Raw genomic sequence first — 14601 nt, 5'->3', positions numbered from 1 at the left:
AAAAAAAAAAAAGAAAGTTTATCTTAAAAAAAATAAAATAAAAAAAATAAAACAGCAATGGTTCTCAGTAGACTTCCACTCATGGTGCCTTCCAGAAAAATCAGTCACTTTAATAAAGTGAAAATTCCTTCAGGGGAACTAGAAGGTACACAAGTGATACATCGGGCACCCTGGCAATGACCTGCTCTCAAGGTGATGGAGAAGGTCACTGTTTTGTGCATTCTCATCCTTCAGTGTTTGAGACTGATGCTCTTGGCCAAAGGGCATCTTAATTTTCAATGTTATCAGTAGGAGCATATTTAATGAGAGCAGCAAGCATAATAATAAGGAAAAAGACATTTGAAAATATTCAATAGTGAAGAAGGATTTTGAGAACCACGTTAACCATCAGGTGGAATAGTGTATATTTATGGTGCTGCTACTTGCTCGCTTGGAAAGTTGGGAGGTGATCACATTAGGGAAGTTAATTTGGGCTCCACTGACACCGTAAGTTACCTTCGCATTTGTGATTCTGTCTCAGGCTCTCTGCCACTCCTTTCATTACCTGTGTAGAGATACTCTGGTTGATAAGCTGGCTGAACTGTGAGAGTCTTAGCTTCGCCCATCTCTCGAGTCTGCAGGAGCACAGAAGCAATGGCATGAAAATTACTGTTGCAAGAGAGGGCAATCAAGAGGTGAAGAAGCAATTTTTTGCTGTGTTCAAAGACTTCAGGCCGGTAATGGTCCAAACCTGGAACAAAACAGTGGAATCTCTTAGTATAAACAAGTTTTAAGCTCGTTTAGATTCCAGGGATAGTAAAGATTCCAAGTCACTCGGGAGGAACATGTTAAAAGAATGTTCGGTTTTCTTTGTTATTGTTTGTGTTACCAACATAAAGAAGTTGGGCTTAGGAAAAATAAAATGCTTTATTCCTCAAATCAAATGTTCTCATAAAATGCTGATAGATGGACTTTTCTTGACCTCTCAGTAGCATTTGACATGGTTAGCATTCCTCCTTTGTGGGATGTTCTCTTCCCTGGATCTCCCTGTTAACTGAAGGATTCTAACTTTGTTCATCTCTAACTAAATTTCTGAATCTCCCTGGCTTGTTCCTCTCCCCGTTTTTGCTCTATAATCTGGCTCTTTTAAAATCTCAGTGCTTGGCCGACTGTGCTTTACGTTCTTTTTCTCTATGCGCTGACAGTGTCTCATGGCTTTAAATTTATCACATCTAGCCAAAGACCCTCAAAGAGGTCCCACTTGTTTTGGGTATCTTTATAGGTATAGCATTAACAAGGTACCACTCTATATTGCAGTAATAGGGCAATTTTAAACAATGACTGATCAACTGAAATTGTAGAGCAGATGTCACACAGAAGCAATGAAAAATGGAAGAGACTCAATCTTTCAGAAATGAGGAAAGCAGGATGTCAATGTAAAAGGAAGGCTCTCTGGATTACAGCTATAGGTTTTTGATCCTATTGGCTAGAATTCCTCTTAGATCCAGTCTTACCTAAGAAGACAGCATGAAGTAATAATGGTAGATGAAGAGCCCAATCTTCTCTCACACTGTGATCCACCACCATCTCAGTCATAAAAATAACAGCAATATTGCACCTAATCAATGACATGATGAAATTAATGTAACTTCTGAAGAGGATGGAAATACATTGATAGATCATTAAGTCACAGTTAAATACAACTCATAAGCCCTGCTGAAGAATTATGTAAGACCATATTCCAGGGAAATGGAGTTTAATTTCTGACATAGCACAGAACTCCATAAAGAGAAGAAATGTTGGCTGAGTTGATCACATAACGGGGAGACTTACTAGTCACTCGGTAATAAGAGCTGAAGAAGGAACAATTACAACCTAAAAATCATCACAGAATGCATATCCATATCCAGATTGCATCAAGGAAAAATTCCGACTTACAAGGCAGCTTTAAACACTGGTTAATATTCAACCAAACTCTACAAATACACTGACAGCTACAAGTCAAGTCGTGCATGGTCCCTCTGATTTCAAAGGTCATTTCATTTGATGGGACCTGGAATGATTTCCCTCCCTTCACAGGAGGAAAAGTCCAGCCAAAGTTAAGCAGTCATTTCCCTCTACCCACACATGCTACTTACCTATGGAGGGGCCCCCGGGGAGTGATGGTCTCTGGGAGGTAGTCAACCAGGGGGGCCCAGCATCCTCCAGTACAAGGCATGGGGAGGGGCTGTGGTTGTTTGGTCTCTGTAATAGTCAACAGCCAGCCCGTGTAGGGAGAAATCGGGTCATCTATAGGGTGAGAAAGACAAGCGTGTGTTATTTTTAGGGAGAGATGATTTTTGTTTTCCCTACTTGGTGTTTATAGAAAGAATCTTACAAATTTAGGCTAGTAAAAATAACTTTCTAACCATCTCATTTGGTGAGTATGAATTATAGGATCAATGGGTTAGAATCACTTGATTAGATTTTTTAGTCCCTTTATTTTTTGATAATCTAATATACAATTATGCATTACAGAGCAATGGGAAATACAGACATGCAAAAAGAAAACATTAAATCATGCAAATTCTCATCACTGTGAGAACTTGGTCTTTCTCCAATCTTTCCCATTTCAGTAAAATGCAACTCTGTATTTCCATTTTGCTCAGGGCAGGAGCCTTAGAGCTATCCCTGATTTACCTTTTATATCTCACATCCAACTCATAATCATGATAATAATGATGAGGATAACAATAGTAATAAAAATAATAACATTAGGAGCTAACACAGGGAGTACTTCCTTTATACCAGGCACTGTTCTATGCATTGCACATATTCTTTTAGAAGATTCATTTATTTATTGGGGGGGGGCAGGAGGAGAGGCCCGATGTGGGGCTAGATCTCACAACCCCAAGATCATGATCTGAGCCGAAATCAAGTCAGATGTTCAACCGACTGAGCCACCCAGGCGCCCCTGCATTGCACAAGTTAATAGCCCAATAATAGGTACCTCTTACCCCTACTTTACGGAGGGGAAACAGAGGTTAGGCAACCTGGCACCATATTCAGTGAGCTCTACCTTCAAAACATATCCAGAATAAGACCACTTTTCCCCATCTCCATCACTGCCAGTGTAAGTCACCACACTCTCTCACATGGAGCCTGCAATGGCCTCCCTACTTCCATCCTTGCCCCTCTACTGTCTGTCTTCCACAGAGCAGCCAGAGTAATCCTTTTAAAACAGAAGTTCATCCACATCTCTCTCTCTCTGCTTGACACTCTCCAGTGGCTCCCCTTTCCACTCAAAATGAAGTCCAAACTCCACACCATGGCCTTTAAGGCCTCACAAGGTCTTCCTGCTATTACTCTCTTGGCTTATCTCCTACTACCATCCTCCTTGCTCACACCACCCCAGTCATTCTGGCTTTCTTGCTGTTCTGTGATCACACGAGACACTGTCCAGCTTCAGGGCCTTCACATCTAGCATTCCCTTTGGCTGCAGTGCTCTTTACCGGAGGGCCCATGGCTCCTTTACCTCACACGGGTCTCTGCCCAAGTATCAATTTATTGTAGAGGATTTCCAGGATCACTCTATTTAAAATCTACCCCCACCCCCAATCACTTTCTATCCTCTCACTCTGCTTTAGTTTTCCTTCCTGGAACAGATCATCCATTCATTGGCACGGAGTACCTCTTTTGACTCTCATATAAGCTCCACAATAGCAGAGACTTTATTTTGTTCATTGTTGTTTCCCCAGTACCTCGAACAGTATCTGACATGTAGTAGGGAATCAACAAATAGTTTTTGAATTAATGAACTTCCTCAACAATATCTTTAAAGTAAACACAGCAATGAGTTTCCAAATAACTTAACCTTACACTTAAAGGAGCTGGAAAAAGAACAAGCCCCAATCCAGCAGAAGGAAGGAAATAATAAAATCAGAGCAGAAATAAATGATACAGAAACTAAAAAAACAACAGAACACATCAGTGAAACCAGGAGCTGGTTCTTTGAAAAGATCAACAAAGTTGATAAACCTCTAGCCAGACTCAGCATGGAGCTCCTTTTAGAATGCTCTCAATAGAGGTCAGTGGCATTCAAAGACAAGCAGGTCCACTGGGGGCCACATGATATGAGCCAGGCACATGGCTTCGACAAGCTGGCTCAATCCTGGGATAGGTTTTAGTGTATTAAGAAGAAGGATATATTAGATCATCTTTAGGCAATTTCTACCATATGTAGATTTTCTTGGCTGCACTCTTGAAAGGCAGTGAGAGGTAACAGATTCAAGGTTCCTGGTCCCGTGTAGAAAGCTGTCCTTAGTGGTCAGCAGAACCAGTGGAGGGGGTGTCTATCCATTGTGAAGACTGAGGCTTACAGCAAGGGCGGGCACGAGGACACAGCCCCCTTCTGGGATGTCAGGGAAGGGAGTTTTCCAGGGGCAAGGTCAGGATTTGCCTCAGAAAGCAACTGTTAGGTCTTACTAACACACCAAAAATCGAGCAACTGGAACCCTCTAAATTCTATGCCATGAAGCTTGGCCACAACAGTTTTAGCCCAGAAAAAAATGTAAAGCATGTGTGACAGTTCCTCATCTCAGACCTCCCAGTAAATTACCTACGGAATGTTCCACTTTCAGCAAATTAACGTTTTGAGTAACTATCTAGGATAAGCTAATTGCAAAATGTACTTCTAAGTAATCAGCTACTCTATAATAAAACTTAAAAGGAGAGCAGAAATGGGAAGAATATCAAAGAACTAAGAAAAAGAGAAACTTGTGAGATTTCTGTTAGGGAAAGGATATATTTTTCTTTGTTTCAATTATGTTCTCAGATACACATCTGATCAGCAAAAATGCGCTGGATTTTTAGCGATTGGATTAGGAATAAGTGGGCCTGAAACTGGTTTTCTACAGTTAGGTCTAAATCACTAGGACTCAGCTGCGATCCAGCTCAACTAGTTCTATCTATATTATAGGGTTAAATACACTAGCATATGGCCTTGGAGAATAATCCAGATATTTTAAGTAGTCCTAAAAAAGCTTACATCATATTGGTAGGAAGATTTTTATAGATCTGGGTCTAAATCTGTTTTTTATTCATTTTACTCAAGGTTTTTTTTTTTTAGAATAGAAAAATACTCTCAAGAGGCTGCACACAGTCCTTCCATTTGGGTAAACCCAGATTATGAAGCCCTGGGGCACTAGGTCTCTCCTGATTCCTTCTTACTCTTTCTTATCTCTAATGATCCTCTCAGGAATTCAGGGAGAAAAATAATCGCCCTTCACATACACCAGAAGTGTGGCCATACGGTTTTGAGCCTACCAATCTTTGCTTTTCTTATGGCATAGACCATTTCCATCCTTGTGTAGCTAGAACCAAAAATATATCAGGGAGGACCCAGTTACCAAAGTCCTAAGGGGATCTGTGCCCTATTAGATGTGCTGCCTCCTCCAGACACCCAGAGTTAACTTCTATTACTTAAACACCTAGAAAACGATCTTAGTATGTATTTTCTGGGTTTTTCTGTGATGAGAATATGGTTTGAGTAATTTGATTTCATTTTCCCTTATAATTAATAATTTAAAATATAAGCTCTCAGTCCCCAAATGACATGCTATGAACTGGAACTTCTCTGGTCAATAACTACAACCATGTAAAGGGTATTATTGATACACGACTCAACTGGATTCAAATTCTGTACCAAAATTTTCCCATTAAAATGCTGTTTATTTTATGCTGGCACAACAAGTTTATAAAACAACATTTCTAGGTGAAATAGGTGCCATGATGATAACATTAGATTTCTTTTTATGCCTTTCACAACTATTCACTATAGTTTTTTTTCCTCTTCACAAATACTTCCATTACTTTTTCTTTTTGTCCCTAAAGCCAGTGATGTGAGTTTCTGTAATGACACAATTATCTCATTTTACTATAATTATCTTCTGCAATTCACTATATATGTATTTTCTTTTTTTTTTTTTTAAAGAATTTATTTATTTATTTGACACACAGAGAGAGATAGTGAGAGAGAGAGCACAATCAGGGGCAGAGGGAGAAGCAGCCTTCCCGCTGAGCAAGGAGCCAGACACGGGGCTTGATCCCAGAACCCTGGGATCATGACCTGAACTGAAGGCAGCCACTTAACCAACTGAGACACCCAGGTGGTTTTATTATAGCATTTCTACCAAATTCTATGTTCTAGACCCAGAGCAAAGAGATACACTTTAAAGGAATCAATTGGCAAAGACAGCAATATTCCTGATGTAAAATCCACAGTCATAGAGTTTTGTTTTGTTTTGTTTTGTTAAAGAGAGAGAATGAGCAGGGAGAGCAGCAGAGGGAGAGGGAGAAACAGACTCCCCGCTGAGCAGAGAGTCCGATGTGGGGCTCCATCCCAGGACTACGGGATCATGACCTGAGCCACAGGCAGATGCTTAAACGACTGAGCCACCCAGGCGCCCCTAGAACGTTATGTTTTGTTATGCTTGTCACATTTTGGTGGGGGGGGGGAGGGTAGGATTTGACTACTTCACCTTTTCATGATGCCATTTTTTTTTTTTTTTGTCCTCCCATTCTGAGTTACTGTTGCATAGCAACCAGACTTTTCTTGAACCAACAACTCTCCATTTCTCAACTACTACTCTCCTCATCTATAGAATCTAGTCCCATCTAAAACTGATGGTCAGTGCCCCTGAGATTTCAAATATTCAGTGTTTGGATGGTATGGTCCCCTGATGGGGCACAGAAAGAAGAGAAAATACAAAGAGCTTTATTTTACTTCAGATTGATAGTACTAGTAACAAGTTATATAGGCATATAGGTGAAACTTAACCTATGTTAGAGTATGGCAATTTTATACAGATTCTAGACATCCTTTCCATTGGTATTTTCAGGGCTGGAGAATTGCCTGTCTGTGCATTAAGAAGCAGAGTCAGAGCAGCTGAAATACAGTGTCATTACAACTACGTAGCTCTTACCCATTCTGCACATTTTCCGTAAAAACAAAACAAATCAGAACAACAGCTACAAAGGCCCTATGCATTGACAAATGAACCTAACTCATGAAATACCATCATATTTACAATTTCCACCAAATGAGACAAATAAATCCCACCAGATGGTTTACTGATTTCCTCAGCATACCGAAAATCACAGGGAGTGTTCTTTGGTTCCAGAATTTCTGCAACTTGTGACCAAGTGATACCCTTTACCTGCTCAGTATCCACAGAAGCTGTTCAGGGCTTAAACAAAGTAAATGAATGCATTGACCTTTTTGGTGTTCCCACCTTCCCAGGGTACAGAGAAATTCCTGTGACAGTTATATCTCCCCGTTTAGTGAGGTTTTCACTTGGGCTACTGACACTATGCCCTTGAGAAATTCAATGTGAAAACACATCCTACCCTGGGCAAGCTGACTCACAGAGCTTAAAGGTCAAATCCACTCTTAAGAGAGGTTGAAAAACTGAACTGCAACATTTGTTCTCTAATGGGACAATTTCTGACTAGGCCTTCCCCAGCTGCATTGCCAAGGAAAAATGCCAAGAATATAAAAATATGGATTTGGGCAGTAGTTTGAAGTTTTCTAATTTTGATTTGTCCATTGCATGGCTTCTTTTTACTGTTAAGATGCTGACTCTATGCTCACCTGCATAGTTGGATTACATAGTTACTTAGTATTTATGGGTCTCTTTTTAGTAATTAGAACAGGAATAATCAAAATGTTCACTTTCCACTCCCCAACCACCTGTATTCCATCTGAACACCCTGCTGGTACTTACTTTTATCTTCATCATATGATCCTCCAGAGCTATTGCTGTATCTTGACTCTAGGCGGGTGTGGGCTCTGATGACATTACTAAACCTTCAAATACAAGAACAACCATTGGAAACACTGACATGTGTGTGTATGTGCTGTTACTCATAAACACATACTATTACTTAGTGGTTGAGTTTTTGGCAGTGAGTTCCAATGATGCTTTTCCTAAAGGAATACTGTAAAAATTGTACTTCAAACATTTTGTTTTCCTTGAGAGGGCCAGTGGTCACCCTTGCTCAGAAGCACAAGTTTAAGCCTTCATAAGCTAAATATTTTAAGGCTAATATTTGGATTGAGCCTGAAAATAACATCTGTTTAGAAAGAAAATAGATATGACACTGAATAATTTGAATCCCTATTCACATGGGAGCCTGGCATAAGGTAGGTGGTAGGTGGTCAATAAATAATTATTGATTAAGTCAAAGTAGATAGAATTGGGAATATGCAAAAATGGTTTCATAATAAATCTTGGGTTTTATCAGCTTTACAGTTTCCCTTAAAATGATCTGAAGGTTTTCAGGAAAAGGTCCTAGGTGTGGAAACGGGCTGAGTAAGGTTATACGACTTGTCCAGTGTCAACCACAGAAAGGTGGCAGGAGGAGGATGCTTTGAAAACCATGCTGCCTCTGAGCAGGTGAACAGGTGATTTTAGGACTGAGCTCTCACTCATTAGCTCTGTGACCTTGGCCAAGTCCTGTATTTCCTTGGGGACGCTATGTCCACACCTGCCAAAAAGGAATAAGAATAATACTTCACCATTTATTTCACTGGGGTTGTTGTGGGAATCAAAAAGAAATAATGCACGAACGTTTCCCAAACTGTGAGACATCCAAGTATAAGGGATTAGTTATTATATTTCTACCTTGAATTTCTAGAATGCCTTGCCTTCTCTCTTCAGGGCACCAAAGGCTTTCAAATCAATAGTATTTTTGTCATCCAAAGGCCTACATGTACGGCAACGGGGTGGGTAAAGGGAAGTGATGATAACACTTTATATTTATTTTATATAAAATGGTACAGGTTTTATCTACTTAATATATATGCAGTCAAAACAAAGAATTAAGGCTATGTAGAAATATCTGGAAAATTCAAACCGGAGCAGGTGTGTTCCCCTTCATTACTGACAGGTGTTCTGCCTTAACTGACAATCCCTCTGGAACACTGGGGAATGCAGGGCTACTGCTGTCCTCCAGTGTATGGAGAAAAAGAGATGCTTTAGGAAAAAGTACTGAATGTGCCATTAAAACCCCTACCTTGTCCCGGGTGTATAATCTCGGGACATCAGTGATTTAGATTTGCTGAACACAGAAATGTAACAGACTCTAATGAATTTGGTTTTATTCACCTCTTTGATGTTGGCTGCAGCTTTTTCTTTCTCCTAACACAGCCATCTTTTCCCTAATAACTCTGTATCTTTTTTTTAAGATTTTATTTATTTATTTGACAGAGAGAGAGAGACAGCGAGGGAATACAAGCAGGGGGAGTGGGAGAGGGAGAAGCAGGCTTCCTGCTGAGCAGGGAGCCCGATGCGGGGCTCAATCCCAGGATCCTGGGATCATGACCTGAGCCAAAGGCAGACGCTTAACGACTGAGCCACCCAGGCACCCATAACACTGTATTTCAAGCATTATTGTCCTATCTTTTGGGCTACTGCTTCATGCATCCATAAAACAGAACAGCTAGGACATCTGCTCAGTCTGTCTACATCAGACTGAACTTACGAAATTAGAAAAGTGACAAACCCATTACCTTCTGAAGATGTTCTTTAATCATATTTGTGCTGACAAACGCAAAGTTAAAAACAGCATAGGTAGAGCCCAGAACTCATTCAGCAAGGCATATAATCAGGGGGATGAAAGAATTCCACATCTGGAGACTTCCGTGGGACAGAGAGCTCATGAACCATATACAGTATGTGCTGGCTTTCTAATCACGCTCTGGAGGGGCCAGGCAGGAAAGAATTATAGAAAGGATGACAATCCTTCTCTTTTCCCTTGAGATACATCTAAAGGAGAGTTAGGCAGAGGTTATGAAGCCAAGACGAACATGAGGAGCAAGCCCCTTCCAGACTGTTCTCTTTACTCTGGAGAAGATCAAAACCACAGTGTAGCGAAGTACAAGCTTGGCAACAACAACAACAAAAAAGTAAAAACTGGCTCCTAAAATCTGTTATTTTCCTTTGCTTTCCTGGCTTGAAGAAAATAATTTTGGGTCTGGGTTTTAGAGGAATTTCAATGATTAAGTAGACTAAATAGCTTTTTAATATCAAAGGTACATGTCTTAAGAAATATATCATGAGTATCACTCTGATAAGAGAAAAACTAGAAGGACAAAATGTTTCTCTAAATTTTAACTTGCTGATTTAGCTCAAAGTAATACTTAGGCAACTTTTTGTAGATTATTAATTTCTATCTCTGTATCAAGCGAGATTACCAGAAATTCATACATTTGAAGCTTATTGCTTTGGCTCCCTATGAAAAAAAAATCCTTTCATGGAACCTATAAATTTATCAAATAAGTACTTCTTAAGGGTTGATGTATTAAAAATACTTACATAGTTTGGTTCTGCATATTTTACAAACTGCTACAAACAGCTATTTTAATAAAAAATGTGTTCACTTTGTTGTTTAATAAAAAAACCCTACATGATAAATCCTTCTTTGAATTTAGGATAGTTTCGGGGTGCCTGGGTGGCTCTGTCAGTTAAGCATCTGCCTTCGGCTCAGGTCATGATCTCAGGGTCCTGGGATCGAGCCCCACATCATCGGGCTCCCTACTCAGTGGGGAGTCTGCTTCTCCCTCTCCCTCTGCCCCTCCCCCCCACGCTCATGCTCTCTCAAATATATAAATAAAATCTTTAAAAAAAATAATAGGAATTTAGGGTAGTTTCTGTTAGTAGCTTCCATGAATAGTTTTTATTTTTACACACTGAAAGTTATAAAATTCACTGTATTCTTCTTTTTTTACTTTGGCTCTTGAGGAATTCAAGTTTAGGTTAATACTAACTTTTAGTAGTTTTCCTTAGTGAGGACTTGAGGACTTTAAACAAAACTATCTTACTCTCCTCTTAGCTTGGCTCTTATTCCTTTACCCTTGTTTTAATGATACCATAACCTATTTGAACTTTTTGTTAATAGATATTATAGTATTAAATATTACCAAAATACATCAAAAGGCCATTAATCTAGCTGGAAAAAACATGGCATCAGGCCTGCTTCTTTGCACAACTCCATGGCGCCCCCTGGAGCCCAATAATGTATTTTGGTGACTAGTACCCCCTAGGAGTTGGGTAACACAGTAGCCTGGTCAGTATTTCTGACCAACTGTTATCTGTAGACTCTTTGTCTACAAGGACTTTAAAGAACTATAAAGAATAGGCTGTTCACAAGGACTGTAAAGTAACTATCTTCTGTAATGGGGTTAGCAAGAGGGAGGGAGAAAGAGGCCAGATGGTTTGGACAGCTTATCTCTGGGGCTGTCAGATTTCCCCCATTTTTATTCACATACTGAATAAACATTAAAGAATTCCTACTATGTATAGCATAGTAGGCTAATCATTAAGGATAGCAATATGTATGCGAGATATGTGGTCTCTGTTTTCCAAGAATGAAAATCTAGTGGTTGAGACAAGCATGTGTACAAGTACCTATAAATCAACATGACAGAGTCTACAAGAAAGGAAGGGTAATAAGTAGATTCAAGAGAAATAAGGTATTTTAGGCTGAGGGCACAGTCTACTTTCACAGAAAAAAGAGAATGTATTAGAGAAATCGTGCAGATGGAGTACAGGATCAAGGGAATAATGGTATCCTTTGGGATAGAATATTAGTATATATATGGTTATATACATATGAATATATATAAATTGGTCAATAAAGCTATAGATAAATAGATATAGCTGTTATGAAAGAACCAGATATATATGCATATGTATAAAAAGTGTGGGTACATAACTGCATCAAGCTTTCCAATGGCCAACAGAGATACAGTGAGAGAGGAGGACAGCAAGAGTTAAACAAGAAAGCCTCTATTAGAGGTGTTCTCTGATCTTGATATTAGAGATGATATTAGAGGTTAGCCTCTTAATTTCAAGGGCCACCACTAAAAACTTGGGTAGGACACTCAGGACTCTGGTCCCAAAGGGGCCTTTGTGGTGAGATGTTAATATACAGACATTCATCATCTTTCTACCCTAAATAAAATTAAGATTGGAAAATTCAGTCTAGACAACAAATGATAAAGAATGTTACACTCCAACTAGAAAGTAGAAATATCTTTAGAGAAATAATGTCATTATTTACCATAAGGAAGTTTCCAAAGAAGGTACTAACAAATACAGATTAAAACCATGTTAATTAATCATCTTGTATTGTCATTGATGTATGGAGTATGAAAACCTTTACTCATTTCCAAGAATGAAAGAAACGCCTCTATTAGAGATCTGTATTGGGCGAGGTCTATGATCATGATCCACTGGGTTTGGGCTTTTAACCTGAAGGAAGGCTCATGTGGATGAGCATCTGCCTAAAGGCAGTGTAGCAACCCAGGAATGAAGGTACTGGGGAACCTGATAAGGGCCCGAACTGGAAATGAGCCTTCAGAACTCCAGAGGCAGTCCGTCTTATGTCAGATACCCATCCACCTGCAGCCCCCGCCATATTCTCCTGCACAGGATGAAATCCTGAGGACGGTCACGAAGCATCTGGAAGCATTATGGGTTGAGTGAATTATTTCAATTAGTTGATCTATTGAATTTTCTCCATTATGAATCTGTGTGAGTCTCATCCTTGTTACTAATTTCTTAAGTGAAACGGCTCCTCGGGAGTTTTCACTAGAAAATTGTCAGCCTAAGGAGTTTTCGACACCATGAGAATCATTCTAGTTTTTATTTTTTAAAGATTTTATATAATTAATTAATTAATTAATTAATTAATTAATTAATTAATTTAGGGCACAAGTGGGGAGAGAGGCAGAGGGAGAGGAAGAGAGAATCCTTAAGTAGACTCTCTGCTGAGCACGGGGCTGAACACAGGGCTCGATCTCGGGACCCTGAGGTCATGACCTGAGCCGAAATCAAGGGTTGGATGCTTAACCAACTGAACCACCCAGGCACCCCATCTAATTTTTATTTTTTAATTTGAGTCCTATTTATTTCTTTTGTTTGTTTCTCTGCTCTTCACAATTAACTACAGGAAATAGTGATGCAGATTTTATTTATTTATGAGTAGCTTCTGGACAATGTAAAGGGGCAAGAGAAATACCATTAAAGAGCGAATGTGAAGGCACTAGAGGCTTATTTTAGCAGAAAAGGCAATGTTGTTGGTTAACCAAATTTGACCATGTAAAGACAGAACAAAAATGATGACGTTTCATAGGACTCACCTCAAGACAACTGTTCAATCTCTAAGTAATCATTCCACAGCCAGATCTGAAAATTTCACATGGAAATGCCCTCTAATTCCAGATGGTCTGTGCCCACTAGCAGAACCACCAGTGGTTTTTAGTAAGCCCTGCGGTAAGTGGGATTCAGCCACCAGAATGACATCCCTCTTAATCTTTCTTTTCTCTGGCTTTTCTCAGGGAGAAATCATTATCTTTAGGGATATACAGAGCAGAATCAGAGTCAGTTTGTGTTTCTAAAAGCAAAGAAGAATGTGTGTGTGTAATTTATGAAACACCACAAACTCTTACTGATGCCTTTGTATAAACTATTGCTGAAAGTTATACTGGACCTTAAGCCAAATTTGTGCACCAACCTCTCATCAGATTCTTTCAATATCTTGCTCTCCTCGGCGTCTGGGAAACTGTCTTGGCCGGCAACCACTGTGTTGCTGCTGGAGGTGGTTCCTGGAGGTAGGATTAGAAAAAAATGTAGGGGGAAGGGTTAAGCCCGGGTCTCAAGTAATTACAGTGAAGGATTTCTTATAAAATCTCATGTTTAAAAGATTCCTTACATCTTCTACACAATCTCAGACATTCTAAACAAACTTCCAAGCCCACACCACTGAAATGGGAGAATCCCAGACATCTGTTATGGTCAAACCAAATTACTCAACTCTCTTATAAAGTGCAGCTACAACATTCTTGAAACACTTTCTTCCTGACCACTTAGGTAATGAGCTTATTTACAGTGGCTGACCCTGCTGCTAGATGCTTTAGTATTTCTGGGTCCAGGAGTTATTAAACTAATATTAGTGAAGCAAATCCAAGTACCTAGAGCTTCTGATCCCTGGGCAGTATACTGCTGCTCTTCGAGAACATGCTCTGGCAGTAGGTGCAGGGCAAATAGAGGGCATAAGAGACCAGGGGAGGAGAGAGATTTGAAGGCAGTTATGGTATTAGGAAAATCAAAGGGAAGCCGGCTTCAAGGAACTTGAGGAGGATGTTATCTATTTCATAAAATGATGCTGAGAAGCCAATTTATTGAAAGTGATAATACTGTTGAGGGGCATTTTAGTTAACTCTGGGAGATTATTAACCAAGAAAATTGCATAGATATCGAAGGAGGGTCCAGAAATGAGATTCCTAAGTGACTGCCGTGTCCTGCCAGGGATCAGCCTAAAGTACAAAGCTCCATGGCTTACCAATACTGGGTCACTGACTGATGGTCACCTTTACAAAATGATTTCATTAAACCGATAAGGCCCTTCAAGAGTCTCAGCTATTCTGTGCCTAAAATTAACAAGTCAGGAAACGACAGATGTTGGCGGGGATGCGGAGAAGGGGAACCCTCCTACACTGTTGGTGGGAATGCAAGCTGGTGCAGCCACTCTGGAAAACTGTATGGAGGTTCCTCAAAAAGTTGAAAATAGAGCTACCAT

General features: G+C 39.8%; 1 protein-coding gene across 1 annotated transcript; it reads right to left on the bottom strand.

Annotated features, from left to right (window-relative positions):
- Positions 1 to 199: 199 nt before the first annotated feature.
- LOC145718154 (protein furry homolog) lies at positions 200 to 13650 on the bottom strand. Its single transcript, XM_081809603.1, has 5 exons — positions 13537 to 13650; positions 7743 to 7825; positions 2118 to 2268; positions 1494 to 1597; positions 200 to 730 (listed from the first exon to the last, which is right to left on the bottom strand). The coding sequence occupies exons 3-5, from the start codon at positions 2195 to 2197 to the stop codon at positions 492 to 494; spliced, it is 423 nt and encodes a 140-aa protein (XP_081665729.1). The 5' UTR covers positions 2198 to 2268; positions 7743 to 7825; positions 13537 to 13650; the 3' UTR covers positions 200 to 491.
- Positions 13651 to 14601: the final 951 nt, after the last annotated feature.

The sequence above is a fragment of the Leptonychotes weddellii genome, unplaced genomic scaffold, assembly GCF_054177405.1.
Source record: "Leptonychotes weddellii isolate Sample4059 unplaced genomic scaffold, ASM5417740v2 HiC_scaffold_1134, whole genome shotgun sequence".
Lineage (NCBI taxonomy): Eukaryota > Metazoa > Chordata > Mammalia > Carnivora > Phocidae > Leptonychotes > Leptonychotes weddellii.
The sequence above is the reverse complement of the archived record's forward strand: the minus strand, read 5'-3'. Positions and strand labels throughout refer to the sequence as shown.